This window comes from Branchiostoma belcheri, unplaced genomic scaffold (assembly GCF_001625305.1).
Source record: "Branchiostoma belcheri isolate BF01 breed outbred unplaced genomic scaffold, Haploidv18h27 scaffold153, whole genome shotgun sequence".
Taxonomy (NCBI): Eukaryota; Metazoa; Chordata; class Leptocardii; order Amphioxiformes; family Branchiostomatidae; genus Branchiostoma; species Branchiostoma belcheri.
The window spans coordinates 403409-418408 of record NW_017802969.1 but is presented as its reverse complement, the minus strand read 5'-3'; the positions used below and the strand labels follow the sequence as shown (position 1 = coordinate 418408).

Genomic DNA, 15000 nt, shown 5'->3' with positions numbered 1-15000 from the left:
AAGGTGCAGTCTACAGCATACACGGATGGCTTCTACAATTTGCCAAAAGCTGGACACATCTTAGTTCTCTCTTTCAAATGAAATTGCAAATTTCCATCCGCTCACATGTTCGGTCTCCATGAGTGTATCCAGGGTTCGCTGAATCCTGCGGAACTCTGGCCTCTGGGCGGGGTCGGCATTCCAGCAGCTCAGCATCAGGGTGTAGCTGTAGAATAGTGTTCATTGATAACAAATAGTCTGGCTCCTTAAGCTTCAAGAAAACACTTTTTTGTATAAAACGTGAACGTACCCATCGAAAGATACAATTGAATTAACGCATTGCTAACCTCGAGCTCTCTTTTTGCTAAGCCCAGTTTCTTGAATGACCGTATAATCAAGTAGACTGAACAACAGTTGATATTAATGGTAAAGCAGAAGCAGTACGACTCACAGTTTCTGATCGCAGTGCTTTGGTTTGTCCATTCTGTATCCCTGCTGAACCCCGTCCATAACTTCGCGTTTGGACATGCCGGGGTACGGAGTCGCACCTGGAGGAAAAACATAAGACATATAATGATAAGTGCAGCGTGCCTTCTTTGTTTCACCTTTCCTTAGTAATACGTATACCTAATTTACAAGGCATAGTTGCTAATATTGTTCAAACAAATGAAAGTAGTTTTTATGTTTTTTATTGTTGCAATTTTAAGAATAGTCGCAATTGGTGATCTATCACTTTATGGATGTAAAGCCTGTGAGAGTATACTTGGTTTTATATGAATGTCATTACAATTATTGATGATGAAACCGTATCAACCCACCGAGAGTGACGATTTCCCAGAGCAGGACTCCGAAGGCCCAGACGTCCGTCTTGGTGGTGTACTTCCGGTGGAACAGCGACTCGGGAGCCATCCAGCGGATAGGCAGACGGGTCTGGGGTAGGACAAACAATAAAAAATGGATACTGCATCAAATACGAGATGCCCATCCTAGAGTGTAACTCGTTGCTATCATCAGTAGAAAGCTTTAACCAATTTCTGCAATTAAACGTGCAAAGATTGAGTGTGAAAAGTCGTTCAGTTTGATATAACTAGCTGCCGCCGCGCCGCCTGCCTGCGAAACGCCGAAGGGGGGTTATGCCGGCTATACCGATACAGAAGCTGATGTGTTATGCTGAAGGGCGGTTATACTAGCTATACAGATACAGAAGCTGATGTGTTATGCTGAAGGGCGGTTATACCGGCTATACAGAAGCTGGTGTGTTATGCTGAAGGGCGGTTATACCGGCTATACCGATACAGAAGCTGATGTGTTATGCTGAAGGGCGGTTATACCGGCTATACCGATACAGAAGCTGATGTGTTATGCTGAAGGGCGGTTATACTAGCTATACCGATACAGAAGCTGATGTGTTATGCTGAAGGGCGGTTATACCGGCTATACAGATACAGAAGCTGATGTGTTATGCTGAAGGGCGGTTATACCGGCTATACAGATACAGAAGCTGGTGTGTTATGCTGAAGGGCGGTTATACCGGCTATACAGATACAGACAAAGTACAGAACAACTTAACTCAGCGCCTTCTTGACCATCCTATGGTTGTAGTTTCACTGTCATACGATTAAACACCATCTTGTAATTGCAGGCGCTGTGAATGTGCTGAAGTTATCTACAGTAGTCAACATTAAATCGTCGAGATACTTTTGGGTGTTACTGAGACTCGAGGGTTTACAAGAATGAATAGATATAGGAGAGTGAGAACTACAATAGAAACCTTGGTGGTCCTCTCGTACTCATCCCCCTCCCGTGAGAAGCCGAAGTCTGACACCTTACAGGTCCGGTCTGCGGACACAAGCACGTTCCGGGTCGCCAGGTCACGGTGGAGAATCTAAAAACATGTAAAATCAAAACAAGTGATATGGCTTAGAATGAAATGATATCTATATTGTAAGCGTCTTTAATTTTTGATCCACCCCCAAAATGATTACTTGGAAAAAGCAAATTACGACCTTCTAGTCTTTATTGTCTTTGTTGACAATATTACCCACTGAATTTAGAGAAACACCCGTTTTCATACGGCTCGCCATCAAGAAAAGGTGACGGGCTCTGATGTAAGAAAATTATGAATTACATAATTAATCAATCAATCAATCAATCATCTAATCAATTAATGAAAATTTATAATTGTGTCTTTCGACTACATGCCGCCCAGCATAAGACACCAGCAAAAGTAATTACCTCCATGAAAAATGGAGGTATTGTTTTTGGCGTGTCTGTCTGTGTGTCTGTGTGCCTGTGTGCCTGTATGTCTGTGTGTTTCCGCAACTTTGTGGTCATCATAACTTCAGAACGCCTTTATGGATTGTGATGATATTTGGTATATTGGTAAGTCTTAGGAAGACGAAGGTCAAGATTAAATATGGGCCTCCTGGTGGATGACCTTGGTACTGCAGCAGAACTTCCGGTTTTTGTATCTTTTGTCCTGAACATGCTATGGTCTTGAATTTTTGGTGACAGATAGCTTTTCCTGTCAGAAATAAGTGGTGTGGGTTTGAACCCCCTACCAGCTTGTTCTGGAACTGCAGGGGACTTTCGGGCGAAATCTTTAAAAGCCAATAAGTCCAGATAGGAACAACATATTTTCATCATTTTTGGCAGGTAGGTAGCTGAGAGAGAGATGTACACGATTAAATGCAAATTATGCAAATGAGAACCTAATTTTCATAATAAATGAGGAAATTCTATAATTACAGTGTTTTACATTATACTACTTTCATACATGTAATATATATAATCTATGGCAGATAGAACGTCAACAGGTACAAATTATGCAAATGGTGACCTAATTTGCATAATTATTGCGAAAATTATGATTTCGTGGTGAATGATGGCAATTCTGTAGGTTCCGGGTCGGAGTTTAAATCTGACCAGAGTCTAAGTAAGTGCGCAATAAATCGCCGGATCTGCGAGGTTGTCACGCTAGGTTTGGCTCCCCATAGCTCGGTGATCGCTGTAGATTTTCAACTAGGTTTTGAATTGATCAAAAAACCTTGGGATTGTAGTGTTTTTCGGCGCGGTGAAATTGGACGGCCGGCGAAGCGTTTTTGGTATCAGTCCGCGAGCAAGGGTGATGCGGTTTGTCGCCTGATTACCCAAATAGCTGCGTTCTATGTGGAATTTCAAGGGGTTCGCGTCACGGGATTTTGCGAAAAACTTATCGCAACAACCTATTTTTTTTCTGTTTTTCAGAAACAGGAAGTAGTAAGCTATTTCAGCATATAAGTCGTTAGCCTGGGAAACTTTGTTTTTTCCAAGCAGGTCCGTTGAAAAAACTGCAAGAAAAACTACATTTTTCGTATCCAAAATTTACGTTTAACTACATTTTCTACCCAGATTATACAGTCGACGGACAATAACCAAAATTCTGTCGGAAGCTGGCTGGAAACCTACTCTTGGCTGCAAGGCGCTAGCCTGGGTGCCATCCCCAGTAGTATATTCGCCAGCTCTATAACTGGAGTTATAGAGCTGGCGAATATACTACTGGGGATGGCACCCAGGCTAGCAAGGCGCTACACTGAAGTGAAATACACATCTGTGTAGCTTTAATCGTTGTGATCTTTATCTGTCAATATTATAGCTCATGTTGCGCGGGTTTTTTGGTCAGATAAACTACTGTATTACCAAAGGTATGTGCGTATGCTTGGAACATAGGTCAGAATAAGGACCCCTCCCGTTATTAGATGGCGGTGTGGGTGAAAATAGTGGAGTCTGTGGTTCTTGCCCGGGTCAACGTTAACTCAGTAAACCTTTATCTTTCTACACCGACAACCAACTTGACAAGAAACCAGCCATCCAGCAAGTCAGCATACAACAAACAAACATACATTACAAACAGCTGAAAAAGTAACATGACTTTCAAATTTTCTAAAGCTGCATTGTCGTTTTACGCAAAAATTTGAAATATTCTCATTATACTAAATTTCAGTGTTATCACCATTTACTATCACTTTTCAACACATTTGTGGCATAATTTCACATTTCTTACGTATAGTTTGCTCAGGACAACAACAACAACAACAGTGTTTGCCCCCTAGGGTGACTAATTGGCCGGGCATGCCAGGTTTGATAGACAGGGGCACATGTCACAAGATTAGCTTCTTTGGAAAAACACTGATATCTTTAACATGAGGTGGATTATATATTATCAACTTAACGTCGATGAAGGTTAGACATCCAGGTAATACGATACGCCAAAAAGCAGTTACTCAAGCAACTGGATATGATTTTGAAAACGTCAGACGTTTCAGCTAGTATCCACTAGCTTTCGTCAGTGACTGAGAGACCAGAGGGGAAATGCAGGTTTATAAGCATAAATTATTGATTGATATGCAAATAAAGACAAATTTTTGAAAGTCGAAAAGGAACAAAAGTCAGACAAGTCAAGATAAGATAATGCAAATTAGTCAGAAAGCTCCTGTAATACAGAACAGGAGCTTACTGTTATACAGAACAGGAGCTTACATGTAAGTGTTGGATAAGTGTGGCTACCAAAACTGGACTTTCAACAACGCGCTCAAACCTTCGGATCAGTCTAACAAAACCCAGAAGTGCAAACAATTGACCAACAAAAACAAGGTCAACATCACTATTCCGTATGTCCAAGGAGTATCTGAGAAACTCCGACGGATCTTCCAAAACTTCAACATAGCCACTAACTTCAAACCTCACTCAATCCGAGGCTTTTGCTGGCCTTGTTCACAATGTTCCCAATGTAAGTGCTCCATGTGAGATTGTTGGTGATAGTAACACCTAAATACTTGGCCTCCTAACGGCGCTAAGTATGTGACCATGAAAATGGTACTCAGTGGTTAGAGGGGCTCTCTTCCTAGTTATGTGCAGAGACTGACATTTCCCAGGATGAAACTCCATTAACCAGGTCTGCTCCCACTTTGCAAGGCGGTCTCACGGTCTACCTGCAGGAGTTCCTGGTCACTGGCTGAACAGATGGTATTATGGGCCAATGTATCATCGGCAAAGAGTCGAGCAATGGAGGACAAATTAGTAAGTAATATAAGTCGTTGATGTAGAGAAGGAAGAGACTCGGACCAAGAACTGGTCCTTGCGGAACACCCGACTCCACAGGAACAGGGTTTGAGGTCGAGCCCTCCACTACAACTGCCTGCGTACGGTCAGCCAGGATGTTCTGGATCCATGTGTTCAGTGGTCCTGTGATGCCATAATGCTTGAGTCTATGGATAAGCAAGGAATGACAGACTTTGTCGAAAGCTTTACTAAAGTCCGTGATCAGGGCGTCCGTCTGCTTTCCCTGTTCAAGGTCATTTGACAGGTCGTCCACCAGACCGAGAAGTTGACTTTCGCACGAATGGCGGCCGCGACTAAATCCGTGCTGATTCTCACAGATGATATTATTCCCTTCTGCGAATGACATAATTGTACTGGTTACAATGTGTTCCATGATCTTGCATGGGATACTTGTGAGTGAAATCGGTCTATAGTTTTCGGGGCGGTATCGCTCCCCTTTCTTGAAAACAGGGGTGATATTTGCTGTACGCCAATCTTGAGGCACAATGCCTGTCTCTAAGGAGGACTGAAATAGTCACTGGCGAAAGCTAGTGGAGAATAGCTGAAACGTCTGACGTTTTCAAAATCATATATCCAGTTGCTTGAGCAACTGCTTTTTGGCGTATTGTTTTGTATAGTATATATTACCTCTTATTCGTTTTTGGACCTCAAAAAAATTATGGTACGCTCGGATGTGGCATCGACCATTCAACAAAGGTTAAAAATGGCATCGACCGTTTACGAGACGGAAAATTGCACCGCGGACCGCCTACTGCCGCTAGCGCTAGTTACTATGGACTACGGAGGTTGGCACGAAGGCCAGAGCCTCGAAGGAGTTTTTGTAGAACAGGCGAAAATCAATGCGCGCGCGGATGTCATCCATAAGATTTAATGTGGCCTTATATATAGAGAATAGTCGAGATGCCAGTAGTTAAAATTTTCAAACTTTTTATTCAACACTTTAAACATAATACATCTAAACAAATACGTAATAAGAAATTGCACAAAACATGGACAATTTAGGAAAGGTCAACGCATTTGTACTAGGTCAGTTTTACAAAAGCTAATGACAAAAGTTGGTTATTTATTTATTAACTTACATAGATAAGTCCAAGTGGTTAGAATGACAAGAGATGTCACCTTTCATACTGTCAAACGGTTCACTACTTCTCTTAATTATCCTGAGTCAAACATTTTCACTGAAGTCGTGTAAGTCTCTACGTGATATTATCAAACAGTGGACCGCGCGCATAGTGACGTCGTATTCAAGGGCGTCACTTCAACTGGATATATCTTAATGCCGACTTTCCACATAGATGTCAATGTCGTTTGGTTACTGAACTGTTCGCAGCACAAGGGTGGGTTTGCATATGTCTCTTCAGAGAACCCAGCTGACTAAACTGTTTGCTGCACTCCTCACACCTGTAGGGTTTCTCACCCGTGTGAGTACGCATGTGCTCCTTCATTTGACTCAGCTGACTTAACTGTTTGCTGCACTCCTTACAATTGTAGATTTTCTCTAGTATGAGTCTTCATGTGCCTTTTCAGAGTATCCGACTTACTAAACTGTTTGCTGCACTCCTCACACTTGTAAGGCTTCTCACCAGTGTGAGTCCGCATGTGTTCCCTCAGATTACCAAGCTGACTGAACTGCTTGCTGCACTCCTCACACCTGTAGGGTTTCTCATCAGTGTGAGTACGCATGTGCTCCTTCATTTGACTCAGCTGACTAAACTGTTTGCTACACTCCTCACAATTGTAGATTTTCTCTAGTATGAGTCTTCATGTGCCTTTTCAGAGTATCCGACTTACTAAACTGTTTGCTGCACTCCTCACACCTGTAGGGTTTCTCACCAGTGTGAGTACGCATGTGTTTCTTCAGAGAACCCGACTCACTAAACTTTTTGCTGCACTCCTCACACCTGTAGGGTTTCTCTCCAGTATGAGTCCGCATGTGTATTTTCAGATTACTCGGCTGACTGAACTGCTTTCCGCACTCCTCACACCTGTAGGGTTTCTCACCAGTGTGAGTACGTATGTGTTTCTTCAGATGACCCAGCTGACTAAACTGTTTGCTGCACTCCTCACACCTGTAAGGTTTTTCACCATTGTGAGTACGTATGTGTTTTTTCAGATGACCCAGCTGACTAAACTGTTTGCTGCACTCCTCACACCTGTAAGGTTTTTCACCATTGTGAGTACGTATGTGTTTCTTCAGATTACCCAGCTGACTGAACTGCTTGCTGCACTCCTCACACCTGTAGGGTTTTTCACCAATGTGAGTTAGCATGTGTTTCGTCAGATTACCCAGCTGAGTGAACTGTTTGCTGCACTCCTTACACTTGTAGGGTTTCTCCCCTGTGTGAGTCCGCATGTGGTTCTTCAGAGAACACAACAAACTGAACTGTTTACTACACTCCTCACACCTGTAGGGTTTCTCACCAGTGTGAGTCCGCATGTGAGTATTCAGATGACCCAGCATACTAAACTGTTTGCTGCACTCCTCACATCTGTACGGTTTTTCACCAGTGTGAGTCCGCATGTGTGTCTTCAGAGAACTCAACACACTGAACTGCTTGCTACACTCCTCACACCTGTAGGGTTTCTCACCTGTGTGAGTCAGTCTGTGTATCTGCAGACTACCCAGCTGAGTGAACTGCTTGCCACACCCCTCACACTTGTAGGGTTTCTCACCAGTATGAGTCCGCATGTGTTCCTTCAGACTACCCAGCTCACTAAACTGTTTACTGCACTCCTCACATCTGTACGGTTTCTCACCAGTGTGAGTCCGCATGTGTTCCTTCAGATTACCCAGATGACTAAACTGTTTGCTGCACTCCTCACAACTGTACGGTTTCTCACCTGTGTGAGTCCGCATGTGTGTCTTCAGAGAACTCAACAAACTGAACTGCTTACTACACTCCTCACACCTGTAGGGTTTCTCACCAGTGTGAGTCCGTCTGTGTATCTGAAGACTACCCAGCTGACCGAACTGCTTGATGCACTCCTCACACTTGTACGGTTTCTCACCAGTGTGAGTCCGCATGTGGTTCTTCAGATTACCAAACTGACTGAACTGTTTGCTGCACTCCTCACACCTGTAGGGTTTCTCACCAGTGTGAGTCCGCATGTGTTTGGTCAGATGACCCATATGCCTGAACTGATTGCCACACTCCTCACACTTGTAGGGTTTCGCTCCAGTGTGAGTCCGCATGTGTTCCTCCAGATACCCAGCTGAGTGAACTGCTTGCCACACCCCTCACACTTGTAGGGTTTCTCACCAGTATGAGTCCGCATGTGTTCCTTCAGATACCCAGCTCACTAAACTGTTTACTGCACTCCTCACATCTGTACGGTTTCTCACCAGTGTGAGTCCGCATGTGTTCCTTCAGATTACCCAGATGACTAAACTGTTTGCTGCACTCCTCACAACTGTACGGTTTCTCACCTGTGTGAGTCCGCATGTGTTTCTTTAGATGACCCAACTGAGTGAACTGCTTGCCACACTCCTCACAGCTGTAGGGTTTCTCACCAGTGTGAGTTCGTATGTGTGTCTTCAGACTACCCAGGTGACTAAACTGCTTGCCACACTCCTCACACTTGTAGGGTTTCTCACCAGTGTGAGTCCGCATGTGTTCCTTCAGATGACCTAGCTTGCTAAACTGCTTGCTGCACTCCTCACACCTGTAGGGTTTCTCCCCTGTGTGAGTACGCGGTGAAGCTAACGTCAACGCTCTTGTTGCCATGGTGATGTAGTGTTTGTCCTGAAGAAATAATGAAAAAGTCACTAAAACGATTTGGTTACATATATAACTGTTGCAAGCGGGAAGGACCAATCATCCATGCGAGTTTTCATACAAGAATCAAAACAAGAAACCTGAGATTCCAAACCTCCAGGAAATATATAAAATACATAACGCATAGCAAAGATACCTGTTTAGAGTTAAAACTTTAGATCCAACACAAAAAAATTCTCTCACCTAGAGCTTTGGACCAGTCACTCTGGTCTTCCTCAGTAGACTGACCCAGTGAAGCTTGTCACGTGGCTTCTTTGAAGTGTGACGTCAACACTGGGTCAAAGGTATCTGGTACACAATGTCCTGAGAGGGGTGAAGGAGGCTATATACATCAGGGCCCATCATCCTGCACTGAACCGCGACGGGGGCTGACCTCGTCTACCAGATTATACCTTTGACCCAGTGTTGACGTCACACCTCAAAGAAGCCACGTGACAAGCCTCGCTGGGTCAGTCTACTGAGGAAGACCAGAGTGACTGGTCGAAAGCTCTAGGTGAGAGAAGTTTTTGTGTTGGATCTAAAGTTTTAACTCTAAACATGTAACTACCATGTACCAACACAGATGAACTTTCATGATAGCAATGATACCAGTAGCCTGACTAAATCTGCGCTCCTAGCGGCCGGCCCGGTATTACACCATCCAGCTAGGGGGCGGCTGATGTAATACCGGGCCGGCCGCTAGGAGCACAGATTTAGTCAGGCTATTCAGTACAAATGACAATCTCTTTGTCTTAGACTCTCTAATTACGAAATATTTTCATAACAATAAACGCCTTTATACATGTTTCATAGATTTTAGAAAAGCATTTGACACAGTCTGGAGAGAAGGTCTTCGTTTCAAATTACTAAATTCGGGAATAGGGGGGAATTTCTATAAATTAATCAAATACTTGTATAGTAAACCAGAAACCTGTGGAAAAACAAAATCTGACCTTACATTTGTGACTGATAAGGGTGTCCGTCAGGGCTGTAACTTGAGCCCCACCCTTTTTAATTCATTTATTAATGATTTAGTGAAAGAATTAGACAATTCAGAGTGTATGCCACCTACTTTATATAATCTAAATGTCTCTTGTTTATTGTATGCTGATGATGTTGTAATACTTTCAGAATCAGACAAAGGTCTGCAATCGGCCTAAATAGATTGAGTAGCTTTTGTGATAAATGGAAGCTCCAAGTAAATTTGAAAAAAACTAAAGTTGTTATTTTTAACAAAGCAGGTCGTTCCTTTCCAAAGCAAAAGTTCTACTTTGAAAACAACACAATAGACAGCGTTCCCTCCTACTGTTATCTGGGCCTAACTCTCCCATCATCAGGTAGCTTCACCCTAACTAAAACGCAGCTGTCACTGAAGGCACTTAAAGCCATTTATAGTTTCAAATCTATCATCCGTTCATCAGTATCACCACGTAGCCTCCTAAAGATATCTGACACATGTGTAAAACCAATCTTACTGTATGGATGTCAAATATGGGGGACTGAACAACAACATGATACCTCACCTATCGAAAATGTACACAACCAGGTCTGTAAAATATTCTCGATGTTTTTAGAAATAGTAGCAATGTCGCATGTAGAGCAGAACTACTAGGTAGATTTCCTTTAGATATAGATATTTGTATATATATAGTTAAATTCTGGTTACGACTGGTACAAATACCCGTAGACGGACTTTATTGCAACGTGTTAAAGATATATTAGATCACAATGGATATTCCTTTTTATGGCATTCCGATAACTCACATTGTGACCCTGAACATGTTGGGAAAATGCTGAGAAGGAGACTTACAGATATGCATATACAAACATTTTTTTTCATACTTTGAGAACTGATAGTGGTAAGTTAAGATTTTATGCAAAATGTAAAACCATGTACAACATAGAACGATATCTCGATATCGCAGATTTCGAACTACGCCCAGCCATTAGTAAAATTAGAGTTAGCGCCCATCCTCTGTAAATAGAGAGAGGCCGATATAGAAGACTACCTGTATGTGAAAGAATTTGTAAATATTGTAGTGCAAAGGCTGTGGAAGACGAAATACATTTTATTTCAAACTGTTCATTCCATAACAACGCTCGAAATGAATTGACTATTCAAACTTCTACAATTTATCCTAATTTCTCTAAACTTACAGACCAACAAAAGAAACTGTTCTTCTTTTAACTTCCAAAAACCCACAAATTTTGGAAAAGGTGGGACATGGTCATACGTCATGGTTTACAGAAGAGAAGTCAAACCCTTCAGACATAGTTTTAGACATGGTCATAGTTCTAGACAGCTAACGTTATCATGTAGACTTTAGATATTTTATTCTCTATTCCATTGTTCTTTTATGTTTTGTAATTTGCAATTAGCCCCTGGGCAAGAATTTGCAATAAACTTTTCAATATGATACCAGTAATGCTACATGACTTGCAAAACGGTTGATATCACAATACAGGCGACCCCTCCTAAAGTTGATAGACGATACCACTCCACATACATCGCGGGGGTGTCGAACAATCTTGCTACATTACCCGAAAATACTGATAAATATGACAAAAAAAACACGTATTTGGACCTGAATAACTAACTACGTGATCATGAATTGTAGGTGCCAACAGAAAAACTTAACGTTAAATTTAATTCTGTCACCCCCATTAAAAAGTCTTATTCATGATGCTAAAAGTGACCATTCATTCTAGCTCTTTAAACAAATCATTTGTGCAAATTGTCTGCCTCTGAGATGTATAGCACTCTACTGGTTTGGTAGCAAACAGTGCTATTTACATGATAATGACAACATCTGTTAGGTTTCTTCCTCCGTCCCAAAAAAATGCAGGCTCGACAAAGCGCTTAAAATCACTAGTTTCTTTCAAACTAACGACGCGGGTTTGACGTAGTATAGCCTCTACCAGGCTCTCGGGAGCGGCAACTGGTCTCTCCAGCAGACCAACTCCCCTGGCATGCTACCTCTCTATTTGGCCGATCTCTCTTCTCCAAGCAGAGGTTGTGGGGGAATGATCGTTAGCTTTTTATATATGGGCGTTTTTTGTCACTACCCCATCAGATTCTATGATCCGTACCACCGTAGGAAGGCTACTGGTGGTTTGGTAACAAACAGTGCTATTTACATGATAATGACAACATCTGTTAGGTTTCTTCCTCCTTCCCCCCAAAAATGTACAAACAACAAACAGACTAACGACGTGGGTTCAAAAACAGGAAAAGGTAGCCAATAGAGAGAATAACCGACCAGTAGAGTTTAGCACCGAAAAATAGCCTGGTTACCAGACCTATTACAGTTGCGGAGAGGGTGCAGGACTACGGAGCTATAATAGGTTTGGTAACCAGGCTAACAAAAGTTCATTTGTCCGTGGATTACGGAGGGGAAAATTAACCCTCCCGCAGACTGACTCTCTTGACAAATTCTTTTCTTTTTTTGCCGAATTCTAAGATCCGTACCACTGAAGGAAGACGTGGTGGAGGCTACGAAAAACTAGTCTCTACCAGGCTAACTATGCTGACTATAAGGCAGTTTGGCCGCCTTGTAGGTTTGACTGGCCGCGCAGGGAAAGAAACTCCGGACTCCCTTGGCCAATTTTACTCTCTTTTTTGCCGAATTCTACGATCCGTACCACTGAAGGAAGACGTGGTGGAGGCTACGAAAAACTCTCATTGGAGTTTCTTGGTGAAACACATATGGCAGACTACATCATTCTGTTGTTAGTAATTCTATCTTTTCTCTGGGGCTAAAAAAGACTGCATCATCTAACAATGGAAATGATTTCGATTGCTTGAACCATGGAGTTTAAAAAGGGACTAGGTTTAACTTGAGGGTGTAACATCCATCTAAAAGAGACTTTAGAGAAAGAAGACATTACCTTGCGAATATCAGCGATAACGGCTTGACGAACCAAACCAAGGGTCTTCTTGCTGTAAGGCGGAAAGTCTGTAGACACGTCCGTTCACAGCTTCAGCTTGCCTGACGAATGACGTATTGTACTGTGTAGTCTGAGGGAGGGTCTAATTTCCATATCCAATCAGGGATCGCATTTCATACGCTATCGAAAACAACATGGGCAGAACGTACTACGCCTGCGCGAAACCTGTAATAGTCACCAATTTCACACTTCCCAAAATGCCTAGTAACGACCACGGATATGACGTAAGACCACCCCCAGTCCCCCTTCCTCGATGTAATACTAGTATTTCCAACAAGTTCTATCGACAAACTGGTCAACTATTGTTTTGAATTATTTCTCTAGTATAAAGCGCATGCCATATAATGTCATTTTTGTTGGAATTAGAGAAAATGACGTGCCTTCTATCGTTCTACCTTCCTTTTTTCTACCTCCATGCTTCTACCGAAGACTCTCCTAATCGCACGGTCGCATTACGTATATTAGAACGTATATAGAACTTCAGGAGTATTCAAGGAAAGCTCCTTGCTTCGTGTGTTTAATTTTGAAATGTTGTGTCGGAAAAGATATCGTCTGCAAATTTCTAATGCAACGTAGACTAAACATCTAACCTTTTGTCCTGTCCAAAAATATTTAATCACATGTTGTTCATGTGAGTGTATGTAAGGCGATCCCTGATTGGCCACAGCATATGGAAATTGACCCTCCCTCAGACGTATGTAAAGCGATCCCTGATTGGCCACAGTATATGGAAATTGACCCTCCCTCAGACCACACAGTACAGTACGTCATTTGTCAGGCAAGCCGAAGTTCCGAGCGGACGCACCGACAGACTTTCTGCCTTACAACAAGAAGAGTTAGACGCTTGGTTTGGTTCGTCAAGTCGTTATCGCTGATATTCGCAAGGTAATGTCTTGTTTTTCTAACTATCTTTTTAAACCTAGGCCCTTTTTAACTAGCCTGACTGAATCTCGTTTTTCGCCGGCAGTTCGCCAACAGTTCACCGCCCCACTGTGGGGCGGCGAACTGTTCTCTCAACGGCCAAACTCCCTTGACATGCTTATCTCTCTATTTTGGCCGATTTCTACTCTTTCCAGCCGCCTCCTCAAGCCTGGTAGAGGCTAGTAGTCCGCCACGCGGACTAGGGAGCCCCCCCCCCCGGAGGTTGGGTTTCACAGGCTGGTTATTCTCTTCAGAAGTTCTTCTTCCTGGATAGCGACCACGATCATCCCTTTTGGCGAAAATTTCCTGCTTTTTGTAGATTAGAGTAGAAGTCTTCAAGCCGTGTAGGAGCTCTGCTACAGTTTGGGTTACTCTTCAAGCAGAGGTTTGGGTTTTTGGTTATTTTTGGTGTGTTTTTAGACTGGAATTTTTCTTTCAACCTCTGTCGGCAGTCGAAAGCATCAATGCGTTATAAACCTTATCACTGGGTTGGGTGAATGAAAAATTCCGGTACAAAAAAAAAAAACGAAAAGAAACCCCGATAAAAAAAGGCTAAAAAATAACCCCAAATAAACCCTGACCCCTGCTTGGAGAGTAGTTTGGGCCTCTTCAGTTGATTCAGGCGTTGATTGGCATCTTGGTAGTTGTAGACAGCTGCAGGGACAGCTGGGTGTGACTTCATGTGATCGTCTGAAGCAAGGACAATCCTTGGTCTGAAGTAATGTACCAACATTATGCGACACCCCCGTGTTGTATCAGCTGTTGTCCTAGCCTCCTGTGCAGGCCCCGCGGCGGTGGGGAAGAATCCTACATAGGAGCCTGCTCCCGTTCGTCACGAAAAAAAGCGAAAGGGGATCTTTCAAAGGGCCCATTCACATGCCCGCGACGAGCAATTCACATGCCCGCGACGAGTAATTCACACCCGTCCGCAAATTTAGGGCAGGCGAGAGCGGGTATGGCAGGCCAGTCAAATAACAACAAAAAATCCAAACTTGTATATGTGCAACGGTTATGAATATTGTAATTAGAGGGTCTGCATGCCCTTTTTCGTTAACCGTTATGGGCTATTTTAATTTACCGTTAATCGTTGCCGGCCCGCTCTAATTTAACGTTAAGCGTTATCAGTATATTCCTCGTGAAGCGTTATTGGTCGTTTTAATTCAACGTAAAACGTTATTTGTCATCCTAAATTCAGCGTTAAGCGAATAATTCTTCGTTACGCCTAATTTTGCCTTTCAAAGTGCAGGAAAATGCGTCATTGAAGGTTCAAAATACAAAATTTCCCGGGGGAGAATGC

At 42.8% G+C, this 15000-nt stretch overlaps 1 protein-coding gene and 1 pseudogene across 1 annotated transcript in view; both read right to left on the bottom strand.

The window, feature by feature from the left end:
* LOC109465577 (tyrosine kinase receptor Cad96Ca-like) overlaps nucleotides 1-2220 on the bottom strand; it is a 2703-nt gene extending 483 nt beyond the window's left edge. The window contains exons 1-5 of the mRNA XM_019762933.1: nucleotides 2215-2220; nucleotides 1751-1864; nucleotides 798-909; nucleotides 431-527; nucleotides 106-205 (exon numbers count right to left, since the gene is read on the bottom strand). Of these exons, the coding sequence (XP_019618492.1) occupies nucleotides 106-205; nucleotides 431-527; nucleotides 798-909; nucleotides 1751-1864; nucleotides 2215-2220 (429 nt within the window). The remainder of the gene's footprint in view (nucleotides 1-105; nucleotides 206-430; nucleotides 528-797; nucleotides 910-1750; nucleotides 1865-2214) is intronic.
* Nucleotides 2221-6025: 3805 nt separating this feature from the next.
* Nucleotides 6026-15000, bottom strand: part of LOC109465585 — a 213552-nt pseudogene continuing 204577 nt past the window's right edge.